This window comes from Narcine bancroftii, chromosome 4 (assembly GCF_036971445.1).
Source record: "Narcine bancroftii isolate sNarBan1 chromosome 4, sNarBan1.hap1, whole genome shotgun sequence".
Taxonomy (NCBI): domain Eukaryota; kingdom Metazoa; phylum Chordata; class Chondrichthyes; order Torpediniformes; family Narcinidae; genus Narcine; species Narcine bancroftii.
Window position 1 is genome coordinate 97,908,492 of NC_091472.1, and position 13,893 is coordinate 97,922,384.

Sequence of the window (13,893 nt, forward strand, 5' to 3'; positions counted from 1 at the left end):
CTGTTTTGAAGTGTTTGTATGTGACCAATACTAAAAAAACCTGCCTCACTTTATCTCCCAAAATCATATCTATATACAATATAAAACACAACATATTATATCACACTACAAACTTTAGATTATCCATACTGCTTTGTTGCTTTAAATGTTGTTACGAGCCCAGAGGGCCCATAAACCCAGCAGAAAAAGATATTCACCAAGACAAATGGTTACTTAAACAAAAATTGCTTTTAATTATCTTTAAACATGAAAACAGAATCACACTTTAACTTAATTAAACTAACCTAACTTAACCCCCTTCTAATTCTAAGCACACCTGTGTGTAATGTGTGTGTAAGTTCAGAAAAGTTCTTTGGTTCACAGTCCAATCTCACTTCTCATTCCTCCAAGTTCACTAGTTGCAGGCAATTCTTATAGTGTGCACAGAATTTAACATTTATAAAGTTCTCCAGGCTTTGGTGCTTGAAAAGTAAATGGTTACCACTCAGGAAGGTTCTTGTCAATTTTTGGAGAGAGATTTGTTGCTCCAGGACATCCACAACTGATTCCTTTTTAATCAGCCACTCCAGCGTCTTGCTGACAAAACTTGCCCCCTTCAGGATTCTCCAGATGATAACCTCTTTCTTTCAGCTCACCACAGAGTTCCTTTTTGTTTCTCATATTCCAAGTGAAACATTAGACAGCCAGTCCTCTCCTCTTGCATGAACCACAAGGGCTTTGACCAGGCCATCTTCCAAATGGGGCTTTCCAAAAGCTTGCCAACTTGTCCTGTTCCAGTCCCAGCTGCTTCTGCTGGTTGTAACACTGTAGAAGAAGTCTCTCTCTCTCTCTCTCTCTCTGTCTTAGAAAGTAAGCCTGTTTGACTCTCCACATGTGCCTCTTAGAACAGCAAGTTCTCTTCTGGACAATCTGCGACTCCAACAAGATCTTTCATCTGTTGCCTTTTGTAAACAACAATCCATTAGTGAAGTCTCTTGAGCACTCTCCAAAGCTCTTGCTAAAGTTGTGGAGCCAATATGTCCAGCATTAGCAGAGCTCCAGTATTTCAAATAAGATCTGTTTTAAAGTATTTGTATGGAACCTACTCTAACAAACCTTTCACAAGTTATCTCCCCAAAACATATCTATATATTCTGTCACAATGCCCTTAGCTTTTATTGTTCACAGTCTATTCCCTTTCTCTCTTATTTCATTAGCTCTTGAAGAAGCAGCTTGATCAGCTCCAGGAAGACTTTAAAAACAATGAATCAAGGTGGTCCCTTGGACACAACTACCTTTGGAACCATATTAACACACTGACCAAAGAAAATTTTGAACTACGTGATGAGTTGAAGGCAGTGGAATGCCATCAGCAGGAGTCTGTAAAAAGAAATAAGACAGCCGGCCTTATCAACAGCAAGTTTGAAACACCAGTATGAATTTTGCTATGTCCAGACCATGTTTAAGAGTTCAGAAAGAACTATAATTTTAAAGAGTACACTATATCAATTTATTTCAATAAAAGAGAAGAAAAATAGAATTGATGCATATAATATTTGATGCATATAATAATTGATGCATATAATATAATATAATATAATATTTCAGCTTCAGCATATTTCTGTCAATGCAGGGCTTCTGATTGGTATAATGGCAGATGCCAAGGCTCCAAAAAATATATATAAATTAATAACTGGATAACCTGTTTTTGGTGTTGATTGAGGATAAATATTGACCAGGATACTAGGAAGAACTATTAATCTGATTACATTGTATTCAAATAAAATGAGAACTCAAAAGGTGACACTTTAGCCTAATCCAATTATGTCAGTGTTTGTTCTCATCTAAGCCATTTTTCATCATATTTCACCTTGTAATATTTCCATATCCTTTGACCCTTTTCTCCTTCTTGCACCAGCTTCCCATAACCTTCCTTTTTCAGTATACTTAACCATGTGGGAACAAACTTCATATTCTAACCATTCTCAGTGTAAGGAAGTTTTTTTCACTGAACTTCCAGATAGAATTAGGGCACAGAACATTACTGCACAGTACAGGCCCTTCATCCATAATGTTGTGCCAAACTATGTAAATGCACTCCACAACAATCTAATTTTACCCTACCTCAGCTGCCTCCCCCCCCCCCCATAACCCTCTATTTTTCTTACATCTATGCGTCTACCTAAGAGCTATTTGAATGTCCCTACTGTACCAGCTTCTGACATCTTCCCGAAACTTTCCTCCACACCCTAAACAGGTGTCCTCTGGCATTTGCTATAGTTGTCCTGGGAAAAAGGAGCAGCTGGCTGTTCACCATATCTTTTATTAATGAATATTTCTTACATCTATTGCTATCTTTTGGATTGCTGATATGAAAATATTTGGCCTGGAAGTTCACTTGCATGATTTTTTAAAAATTTAATATAATTAAATATAAATGTTTGGATGAATGAATGGCTTATTTACATATCTTTGAAAATTCTACCAGTCTAATCATGTTTTGAAAAATGAACAGAAAATGCTGGATACACTCAACTGGTAAGACAGCATCTGTGAAAAGAAAAACAGGGACAAAGTTTAACTTGAAGACCTCATTTTGAAAGCAAGATAATCTTACATTGTAGAGAGGCTAGACAAGTGATAGATAAGATAAAAGAAGTGGTGAAGCTGGCACAACTTCTAATTCATTTATTTGCTGCTTTGAATCATCATTGAAATGATAATGTGATTCCTGTGACAGATCTGCATATGATGCTGTTATTCCTGCATGAAATTACAGAGGAATTTATGTTGTGTGTTGTCCCAAGAGTGCCTGTTGGACATTTCCAATATACACCTCATTGGGCACTTCTGGGGCAACACTGATGGATTTCCACAACACCAATTTGGAATGCAGACAAATACAGGTAGTCCTCAACTTATGATTGTATTGGGGCCTGTTATGTATAACCCTGCCCTGTTGCACATCATGATGTCCTTGTCATGATGTCACTCCCCTCCATATATATATCTCTGTATGTTAGTAGTCATGTTAGTCTGATGGATTTAAGAATGAGAAAAGCACCACGTCTCTGAGTCCTATTGTGTAAGTGCATACATGACAGTGGTGATGAGTCAAAAAACAAACCCTACACATGCTCCATGCACCAACCAGGGGAAGGAAGCAAAAAGATAAAGGTAAAAGGTGACTACCTAATGAGCTCCACGAGTTCCTGCCAAAAAATCAAAGCGAAATGCAAGATGAAAGAGGGAAAGTTCAGAGAATTTAACGAAGCAGATGAAAGTTGGGGTAATTACATAGAACGGTTTAACCACTACTGCATAGCCCATAATATTATTGAAGCCCTGGCAAACCAGAAACATGCCCTGTTCCTTAGTATAATGGGCAGCAAAACATTAGATCTCCTTAAAACTTTGCTGTCGCCGGAGGACCCATGGATGAAGACATACACTGAGTTATCCACAGCACTGGGGAACCATCCCATACCACTGGTTATGGCAGAAAGGCAACAATTCTATTAAAAGAGACAAATGCGAGGGGAGGCAGTAAATGAATACTTGGCAGCATTGTGTAAACTGTCCAAGCACTGTCACTTGGAGCAGTTTCTGACCCAAGCACTTCGAGACAGATTGGTGATAGGATTGGCAGATCACCAGGCAAAGCAGAAATTACAGGAAAGGGTCAACGAAATAACTCTCAAATCATTTATAGAACTGCCTACAGCTCAGAAATGGCAGACAAAAATTTGGATGTGGGCCAACAAAACCTTCTGGTTGGGAAGCTTTCCTGCCAACAGTGCTTCCGTTGTGGGAAGTACAACCATCTCCCAGAAAACTGTTTCTTCAAAAATTCCAAACTCACCATTGCAACAAAAAGGGGCATATCAAAGCAAGATGTCCAATAAAACAAACAGTAAAAGTAAAAGATTAGCATATACAGAGTCATTGTCATACCCACACTCCTGTTCGGCTCCGAATTATGGGTCCTTTACCAGCATCACCTACGGCTCCTAGAACGCTTCCACCAGCGTTGTCTTCGCTCCATCCTCAACATTCATTGGAGCGACTTCATCTCCAACATCGAAGTACTCGAGATGGCAGAGGCCAACAGCATCGAATCCACGCTGCTGAAGATCAAACTGCGCTGGGTAGGTCACATCAGAATGGAGGACCATCGCCTTCCCAAGATCGTGTTATATGGTGAGCTCTCCACTGGCCACCGAGACAGAGGTGCACCAAAGAAGAGGTACAAGGACTGCCTAAAGAAAGCTCTTGGTGCCTGCCACATTGACCACTGCCAGTGGGCTGATATCGCCTCAAAACATGCATCTTGGCGCCTCACAGTTCGGCGGGCAGCAACCTCCTTTGAAGAAGACCACAGAGCCCACCTCACTGTCAAAAGACAAAGGAGGAAAAACCCAACACCCAACCCCAACCAACCAATTTTCCCTTGCAACCGCTGCAACTGTGCTTGCCTGTCCCACATCGGACTTGTCAGCCACGAACGAGCCTGCAGCTGACGTGGACATTACCCCTCCATAAATCTTCGTCCGCGAAGCCAAACCAAAGAAAGAAAAAGCAGAAGAACTCAAAGTTGTGATAAACACCCAGCCGAAGTCAAATCACTAATGGAGAGAGAGACCAGCCTTAACAACAAGCATAGCAACAGCTCTGAAGATGACAAAACAACAGCTGCAGTCTTACACATCCAAGAGATAAACACCAAAAGCACAGCAATCTATATTCATCTCAAAATAAACAATAAACCTCTGAAATTGGAGCTCGACACAGGGGCTGCAGTGTCTCTAATGCCATTACATTTAAAACAACGCTTGCCACCACACCTTCAAGTGAAAACAACTGAAGTAATACTGAGATCTATTACAGGGGACAAAATCAAAGTGTTTGGAAAATGTACTGTCAGGGTACATTACAAGCAACAACAACAAAAAACACTCTCTCTCTACATCGTAGATACCCAGGGACCAGTGCTTTTCAGAAGAAACTGGCTACAACACATTCCCCTAGACTGGCTGGAAATCAGTTCAATACTGCCCTCAGTGCCCTCAGTGACACAGGATTTACAATCAACAAGTATGTTAGTAGTCATGTTAGTCTGATGGTATTAAAGCACCACGTCTCCGAGTCCTGTTGCGTAAGTGGTGATGAGGAGCGAAACAAACCCTACATGTGCTCCATGCACCAACCAGGGGAAGAAAGCAAAAGGATAAAGGTAAAAGGTGACTACCTAACGAACTCCATGAGTTCCTGCCAAAAAATCAGCCACAGAAGCCAATCACAAAACCCGATATCTAACCAACAAGTCAGAATTACAGTCCTTTTTAGGGTTCATAAATCACTACTGGAAACATATTCCTAACATGTCTACACTATGCAGCCCCCTAAACCGCTTACTCAAGAAAGATCAAAAATGGTATTGAAATATGGGAACTAAATACACAGTTGATTGACCAAAAGAAATATTAATGTCAACAAATGAGATTCTAATCCACTGTGACTCAAACAAGGAAGTGACTCTAGCCGTTGATGCTTCACCAGTAGCCTGGGAGCAGTATTGTCCCAAATCATGGAGAAGGGTGAGCAACCAGTGGTCCATGCTTCGGGGACATTAACTACAAGTGAACACAATTACGCACAACTGAAAAAGGAGGAGTAGCAATAATTTTTTTTGTAAAAAGATTCCACCGATAACTCTATGGAAAAACTTTCATCCTAATCACTGACAACAAACCTCTAAGTTTAATTCTTGGCCCCCACAAAGGGATACCAATATTAGCTACAGCCAGAATTCAAAGATGGGTCATGCTACTAGCCACATACAATGACAAGGTAAAACATAAACCAGGAACACTCAACAGCCATGTGGCTGCCTTATCACATTTACCACTACCCGAAACAGAATAAAAGGAATAAATTATTAAATGGACAGCAGAAGCAGCAGCGATCAACCAAGAACAAATGGAACAACTGCCCATTACAACCCAGATGATCGGCAAAGGAAGTCGAACAGAGGCAACATTAAGCAAATTCTTATATTTCACCCTTAATGGATGGAGAGAATCTGAGGTCATACCAGAAGACCTGAAAGCTTACTTCACACGCCGCCATGAACTATCAGTTGAAGAAAGATGTTTACTTTGGGGTACCTGTACAATTATCCTGGCCAAATGGCAAAGCACCATATTATTAGAGCTGCACCACAACTATCCAGGAATGGTACGAATGAAAGTGCTGGCCCAGATACATGTTTGATGGCCATCAACAGACAGACATTGAAACAACAGTGAGAGAATGCAAAATATGTCAGTTAATGCAGCCAAAAATGCCACAGGCCGAGGCTAAACCATAGAAATGGCCTTCCAGACCCTGGCATCAGATTCACGTAGACTTTGCGGGGCCATTCGTGAGAGAGATCTTCCTTATAGTGGTAAACTCACATTCCAAATGGCCAGTAGGTTCACATATAAAAAACACCAAAGCCAATTCTACAATTGAATGTCTATGGGCCATGTTTGCCACATACGGATTACCTCATGAATTGGTCACGGACAATGGACCCCAGTATACATCAGAACCTTTTAAGAAGTTTATGTGCAACAACAATATCAGACATATTTTGTTGGCACCCTATCATCCAAATACTAATGAGGAGGCAGAACGCTTTGTGCAAATATTCAAAAAAGCAATGAAAACCAAGAAACTTCTAAATGCCTCCTGGACTTACAAAATTGCTAATTTCCTATTGGGGTACAGAAACACACCCTATTCTACCATAAAACAAACCCCAGCAGAATTGATGTTTGGCTGCAACCTGCAGACAAGACTGTCCATAGTTCACTCAGATCTGGTCCTCCGTTTAGAAAAATCCACATTACGTAGAACACTGGAGATGGGTGAGAGTACTGGCACAAGATTACAGACTATACAAAGATCCATGGGTAGTAGGGATGATCCTACAAAAGTTGAGACCCTGCTCATACTCTGTTCTAGTGGGGGACAGACTGTGGAAATGACACATTGACCAATTGCGACCATTGTCTGACACTAAAGTCCTCAAACTACCTCACAACCTGGAGAAGGTAGAACCAGACCTGCCGTGTTCTGCCATGGCAATCCAACCCCTTTGGCTGAGTGAAAGGGGCTGGAGATGGGTAGTCCAGTAACTGCAACAAGCAGCTCAGCACATAGAAACACGGAGACCAGCGAAGGCCAGCAGTCACCGTCAACCCTACTATCTATGGGTCCCACCTAGAACAGCCCAAATACTGGTCCAGCATGCTACACTGAAGCAGTCCAAGAGAGAAAGAAGACCACCTGAGTGCTTTAAGGACTGTGTTCCATAATTATTATTAAATTCCTTTCCGTATTATAATTACTCAGTATATGTTCTCTAATTCTCACTAGTAGTCATGGGCCTGATGTAGTTAGAGGGGGCCCATTCAACATTTATTGCACGGGGGTGCGGGAAGAGTGTTGTGTATAAGTCCGCCCTGCTGTACACCATGACGCCCATGTCATGATGTCACCCCCCACATATATATCTCTGTATGTTAGTAGCCATGTTAGTCTGATGGTATTAAAATATGAGAAAAGCACCACATCTCCGAGTCCTCGTTGTGTAAGTGCATACACGACAGGACCAAGGATTGGTCATAACTCAGATTGGTCATAACTTGGATTAGCACATCTTTACAAGGTATTAAACAATTTTTTTAAAAATCAATAAATGAAACTTTAATGAAGAATCTCTGTTTATGTACAGTATATTTTCTAAATTTTGGTCATGTGAGTGGGTGGACATAACTCGTGTAGGTAATAAGTTGAGGACTACCTGTAATTATTTAACAAGATGATTGCCTACATTAAAAGCACCTCATGACACTCAATGATCTATGTCCCCATAGCCAGCCACTTGACCTCTGATTCTCCTCTACCCCTTTGATTCTTGATCTTTGACCATTCTTCCCCATCTTCACAGCAATAGAATTTTAATTCTCCCAACCTCATTCCCTCTGCCTCTTCACCATCCATATTCTCCAAATAAAGATTTCCAAAGAACCCTGATCCCTGCCTGGTCATGTAAGAATATTAGAAATAGGCCATCTGGCCTATCAAGCCTGCTCCGTTATTTAATATGATCATGATTGATCTGACTGTGGATTCAGCTCCACTTACCTGCCTTTATCCCTATAACCCTTAATTCATCAGTTATGCAAAAATCCATCTAAATGTGTGCTAAGCATATTTAATGAGGCAGCCTCTCCTGCTTCCTTGGGCAGAAAATTCTATTGACTACTCTGCAAAATGCAGTTCTGTCCTAAATCTAAGTTCCCAAATCTTAGGGCTATGTCCCCTAATTCTGGTCTCACTTACAAGTGGAAACAACTTTCCTGACTATTTATTAATACCTTTATATGTTTCTACTATTCCCTCTCATTCATCTGAATTCCACCGAGACAGTCCCAAGTGACTCAATCTCTCCTCGTAAGATAACCCCTCCATTTACAAAATGAAACTGGTGAATCATCTCTTTACTGTCTCCAAACCCAGTATATCCAATCTCAAGACCAAAACTGAATGCTGTTCTCCAGGTGTGGCCTCACCAGTACCCTGAACAGTTGCAGCAGAACCTCCTTGCTCTTAAATTCAATTCCTCCAGCAATATAGGCTAACACTTCATTTGCCTTCTTGAATACCTGTTGCACCTGTAACCCAACCTTATGTGATTCATGTACAAGCACTCCCAATTCCCTCTGCACAATGGCATACTGCAAACTTTAACCATTTAAATAATAATCTGATCTTCTATTTTTCCTTCCAAAGTGGATAACCTCACCTTTACCAACATTGTACTTCATTTGTCACCTTACCCCTTCCTTAATCCTTCTATATTTCTCTCAGACTCTCCACATGTTCTGCACAATTTGCTTTTCCACTCAGTTTAATGACTTGAACAAACTTACATATGCTACACTTAGTCCCGATTCCAAATTATTCATGTATATAGTGAACATTTGAGGTCTTAGCACTGGCCCCTGCAGCACTCTGATCACCACTGATAACCAACTGGAGAAATATCCATTTACCCCGACACTCTGCCTTCCATTCATTAACCAAATATCTAACCATGTTAATATTACTCCTAACTCCATACATCCTTACCTTATGGATATCTTTTATGTGGCACCTTATTGAATGCCTTCTGGAAATCTAAGCTGCTCCTCTCTCTCCAGTCTCCTCATATTATCCTCAAGATCCTGCATGAGTCTTGCATGGATCTGAGACTATCTCAACTTCATTCTCTGTTTTCAGATGTGAAAATATGCAGGGCCCAGTTTATTGCAACCAACATTTTGACCTCAAAATCAATTGAAGTGTACATGGTAAACCAGTGGCCAAAATAGTAGTTGGTTCACCATAACCATCCCTTTAGAATCCCTTATTTCCTTTAATCAAATCCCACCATAATTTTAAAGAGGTCCCTTAGATCATCCATTAGATTTCTTTTGTGGTATTCCTAATAATCACAAATATTCAGATTTATTAGTTTTGATAAATTAAGGCATATTTAACATTTAAATAAAGTGGACATCAGTAATGTCATGGAATCATGAATTGGATGCAGTGCAGCAGGATGCCACTGATCCTTTAACTCTATCCCAACTCTATATCACAGCAATGTGGATAGTTTGTTTACCCCGTCCTTTCCCTGTAGCCCTGAAAATTATTTCCTTTCAGAAATTTAACTAGATACCTTTGAATACACTAAGTGATTCTTCCTCCTCTATTAAGCCTGATTCCAGACCTTAACCACAGTAGGTAATTTTCTTAATTATTGCAGCAAATTCTGTTGTAACACCACTGATTAAATGGGTGCTTCTTGCTATATGGTGATGTGTCATAGTAAAACATATGTATTGCCTTCAATAATATTCAGGTGTCCAAAGCTATTAGTACAGATACATCACAAACAGTCCAGTGGAGCCACAGAAGCAGAAGCTCAACCCCAACTGGAAGAAGAATGCCTCTTGAAAGAAGTCAAACCCTGGAGAATACAGAACTGAAGGTATTATAATAGAGAATTCAAAGCAATACATTACTAAGTTTATACAGTATCATTGAATAACAGATAGCTTTTAGCTGTAATGAACATTATCACTTGTCTACTAGCTTGATTTTGGATAAAAGTGCCTCTTATATAAAAGAATATATAATAGATTAGGAGAATGGGTAAAGAAGTGGCAAATGAAATATAATGGTGGAATGTACTTCAGTAGAAGGAATAACATGGCAGACTATTAATTGGATGGGAGAAAAGGTGCAAAGGGACTTCAAGATCCCAGGCAGCTTAAACTATCTCATTTGTAGAAAGGGTGTGACAGAACCACGAATCCTGAAAATAATTCGGCTGCTTTTAAAAATACACATGCTGCAACCTTTGCGGTCCATTGTACTCCCTATCCTTTCAGCTATTCTACCAACTCTACTAAATCATCCTGATGCCAAATATACAAAGTATTACATCCTGATCTCATCTTCTCTGAAGCTGAGCACTCTGTCCTCAGCACAGACCACAAGACAGCACATAAGACCATGGCCTTTCTCTAACTCTCCCCTTATGCTTGGATTCTCCCTTTTGGCTTTTTACCCTATCTTGTAAATTGTTGACCTGTCTCCAATCGTCATGTCTTCATTCTTTTCTGGTTTCAATGAAACCAAGTATAGGCTAAGCAACTGTTTTGCAGAGCCCTGCACCCTCTTCACAATGGACATCGTGAGCTTCCAGTTGAATGTAATTTAAACACTTTCCCATTCCCACACATACCTGCCTGTTCTCAGCCTTCTTCACAGTCGTGGTGAGGCCAAACACAAACTAGAACAACACCACTTCATATTCCACTTGGATAGCCTATAGTCCAATAGTATGAACACTGAATTTTCCAATTTCAGGTAATCCACTTTGCCATGTTCCTTTTCCACACCCACAAATCTTTGAACCACCACCTCTGCCTCCATTCTTTCTCACTTAGTTTAACTTTTCTATCCCTCTCCCATCATTTCCCTCCCCAAACTGGTTCATTTACATGTTATCCACATAGCAATTCACCTGGGTTTCTTTCTTGGTTCACTTTTTCTATCCCCTACCTCTCTCCATCAGTTTTCAACTGGCACATCTATGCTACCTAATCTGGTTCCTAGAAACTCACCTACCAGCCTCTGTCTCAACGCTTCCAATTGAATCAATCAGCCCATTTTCCACCCCTCATAGAACCATAGAATATTACAGCACAGAAAAACAGGCCATTTGACTCTTCCAGTCTGTGCCGACCAATAAAACTAGCTAGTCCCATTGACCTCCTCTCATTCCATAACCCTCTAGACCACTCCTATCCATATATTTATTTTTAAAACTTAAGATTGAATGTGCATTCAGTACATCAGATGGCAACTCATTCCACACTCCTACCACTCTCTGAGTGAAAAACTTGCCCCTAATGTTCCCCTTTTACCCCTTTCTCCCTAAATTGGGGAAATAAATACTTCTTATATTTATCTCCCCAATCTAAATGGAAACATCCTACTCACATCTACTCTGTCTATACCCCTCATAATCTGATAAATCTCTATCAAGTTTCCCCTCATTCTTCTTCATTCTAAGGAGTATAGTCCTAACCTGTTTAATCTTTCTCGGGAACTCAACTCCTGAAGATCAGGAAACATCTTAGTAAATCTTCTCTGCACTCGCTCAATCTTATTGATATCTTTCCTGTCACTGGGTGACCAGAACTGCACACAATATTCTAAGCCTAGCCTCACCAATGACTTGAATAACTTCAACATAATATCCCAACTTTTATACTCAATACTTTGATTTATAAAGGCTAAGATGCCAAAAGCTTTCTTTACAACCCTGTCCACATGCGATGCCTCTTCAGAGAACAATGTATATGTATTCCCAGATCTCTTTGCTCCTCCACACTCCTCAATGACCTACCACTTACTGTGTACATCCTATCCTAATTCGCTCTTCCAAAGTGCAATACCTCACACTTATCTGCATTAAATTCCAAAAGACATTTACTGGCCCAATTTTCCAGCTGGTCCAGATTCCTCTGCAAGCTTTGAAAATCGTCCTCACAGTCCATTATGCCTCCTATTTTTGTCATCAGCAAACTTGCTGATCCAATTCACCTAGGACATTTATATAGATAATAAATAATAAAGGTCCCAACACAGATCCCTGAGGCACTTGACACAGATGTCCAAACTGAGAAGCAACCATCCACCACCACTCTCTGTTTTCTTTCATCAAGCCAATTTCGAATCCAGTTTGCAACCTCTCTATGTATACCTAATGTTCTAACCTTCTGAACCAACCTCTCATGAGGAACCTTGTCAAAGGCCTTTCTGAAGACAATATAAACAACATGCACAGCTTTTCCCTCTTCAACCTTCTTGGTAACTTGCTCAAAAAACTCTTCAAGATTTGTTAAACACAACCACCATCCATAAATCCTTAAACAGCTGATGATAGTCCATATATCAAAATATCATATCTCTCAGAAATCCTTCAAATAATTTACATACCACTGACGTTAGGTTCACTGGCCTATAATTGCCTGGTTTACTTTTGGAGCCCTCCTTAAACAGTGGGACAACATGAGCTATTCTCCAGTCCTCCGGCACCTCCCCCATGACTAAGGACATTTTGAATATATCTGCCAGGTGCCCTGCAATTTCAGCACTTGTCTCCCTCAAGGTGCAATGGAATATCATATCTGGTCCAGGGGATTTATCTACCTTTATTCAATGCAAGGCAGCGAGCACCTCCTTCTCCTCAAACTCCATATGTTTCATGACACTTCTATTTGTTTCCCTTCTATCCTTATTCACGATGTCAGTTTCTTGTATAAATACTGATGCAAAAAAATTGTTTAAGATCTCCCCATTTTGCGAGGCTCCTAGGTGAATTGGATCAGCAAGTTTGCTGATGACAAAAATAGGAGGCATAATGGACTGTGAGGACGATTTTCTAGAGGTCCAATTTTGTCCCTTACTTATCTTTTACTTTTAATATACTTTTAGAAACCCTTTGGATTTTACTTTACATTATCTGCCAAAGCACCTTCATCTCTTCTTTTTACCTTCCTAATTTCCTTCTTAAGCATTCTCTTACCTTTTCTATACTCTGCAAGTAGCTTATTTGCTCTTTGTTGCCTATTCCCCATATATAGCCCCTCCTTTTCTTAACCAGCTCTCCAATATCCCTTGAAAACCAAGGTTCCCTATGTCTGTTAACTTTGCCCTTGTTCCTGGTAGGAACATGCAATCTCTGGAATATCAAAAATTTGTCCTTGAAGGCCTTCCACCTGCTCTATGCATCCTTGCCAGAAAATAACTTATTCCAATTGACTCTTCCAAGATCCTTCCTCATTTCCTTAAAATTGGCCTTTCTCCAATTCAGAACCTCAACTCGAAGACCAGACCTATCCTTCATAATTAACTTGAAACTATGATATTATGGTCACTTGTCCCAAAATGCTCAGCTACATATACTTCTTCCATCTGACCTTCTTGGTTTAATGTGTAAACTAATAGCCTATTTAATTCCTCCCCTCACTTCGCTATACCAGCTCTTTTCCCTCTATACTCAAAATGTTAACCATCCTTTTGCTGCTGCACCTCAGAATTTTGAATTATCTCACCATCCAATTAATAGTCTGCCTTCCACTGAAGTGCAAGACCGTGCACATTCCAACATTTTATCTCATTTGCCATATCTTTTCCCATTCTCCTAATCTATCTAAGTCTCTCTACATCCTCTCCATTTCTTCATCTCTACCTGCCAATCCAGCTATCTTTGTATCATCTCCAAACTTAGCCACAAAGCCA

The 13,893-nt window shown here is 40.2% G+C and overlaps 1 protein-coding gene and 1 long non-coding RNA gene across 13 annotated transcripts in view; one reads left to right on the plus strand and one right to left on the minus strand.

Moving 5' to 3' along the window:
- The window catches only part of LOC138760870 (centromere protein J-like), a 221,397-nt gene that overhangs the window by 124,865 nt on the left and 82,639 nt on the right, over positions 1-13,893 (plus strand). For all 11 annotated transcript variants that reach the window (XM_069932115.1, XM_069932117.1, XM_069932116.1 and 8 more), the window contains 2 exons: positions 1,197-1,412; positions 9,938-10,066. In XM_069932115.1, coding sequence (XP_069788216.1) covers positions 1,197-1,412; positions 9,938-10,066 — 345 coding nt within the window. The remainder of the gene's footprint in view (positions 1-1,196; positions 1,413-9,937; positions 10,067-13,893) is intronic.
- LOC138760877 (uncharacterized) overlaps positions 1-13,893 on the minus strand; it is a 102,158-nt gene that overhangs the window by 67,508 nt on the left and 20,757 nt on the right. The gene's annotated exons all lie outside the window — the stretch shown is intronic.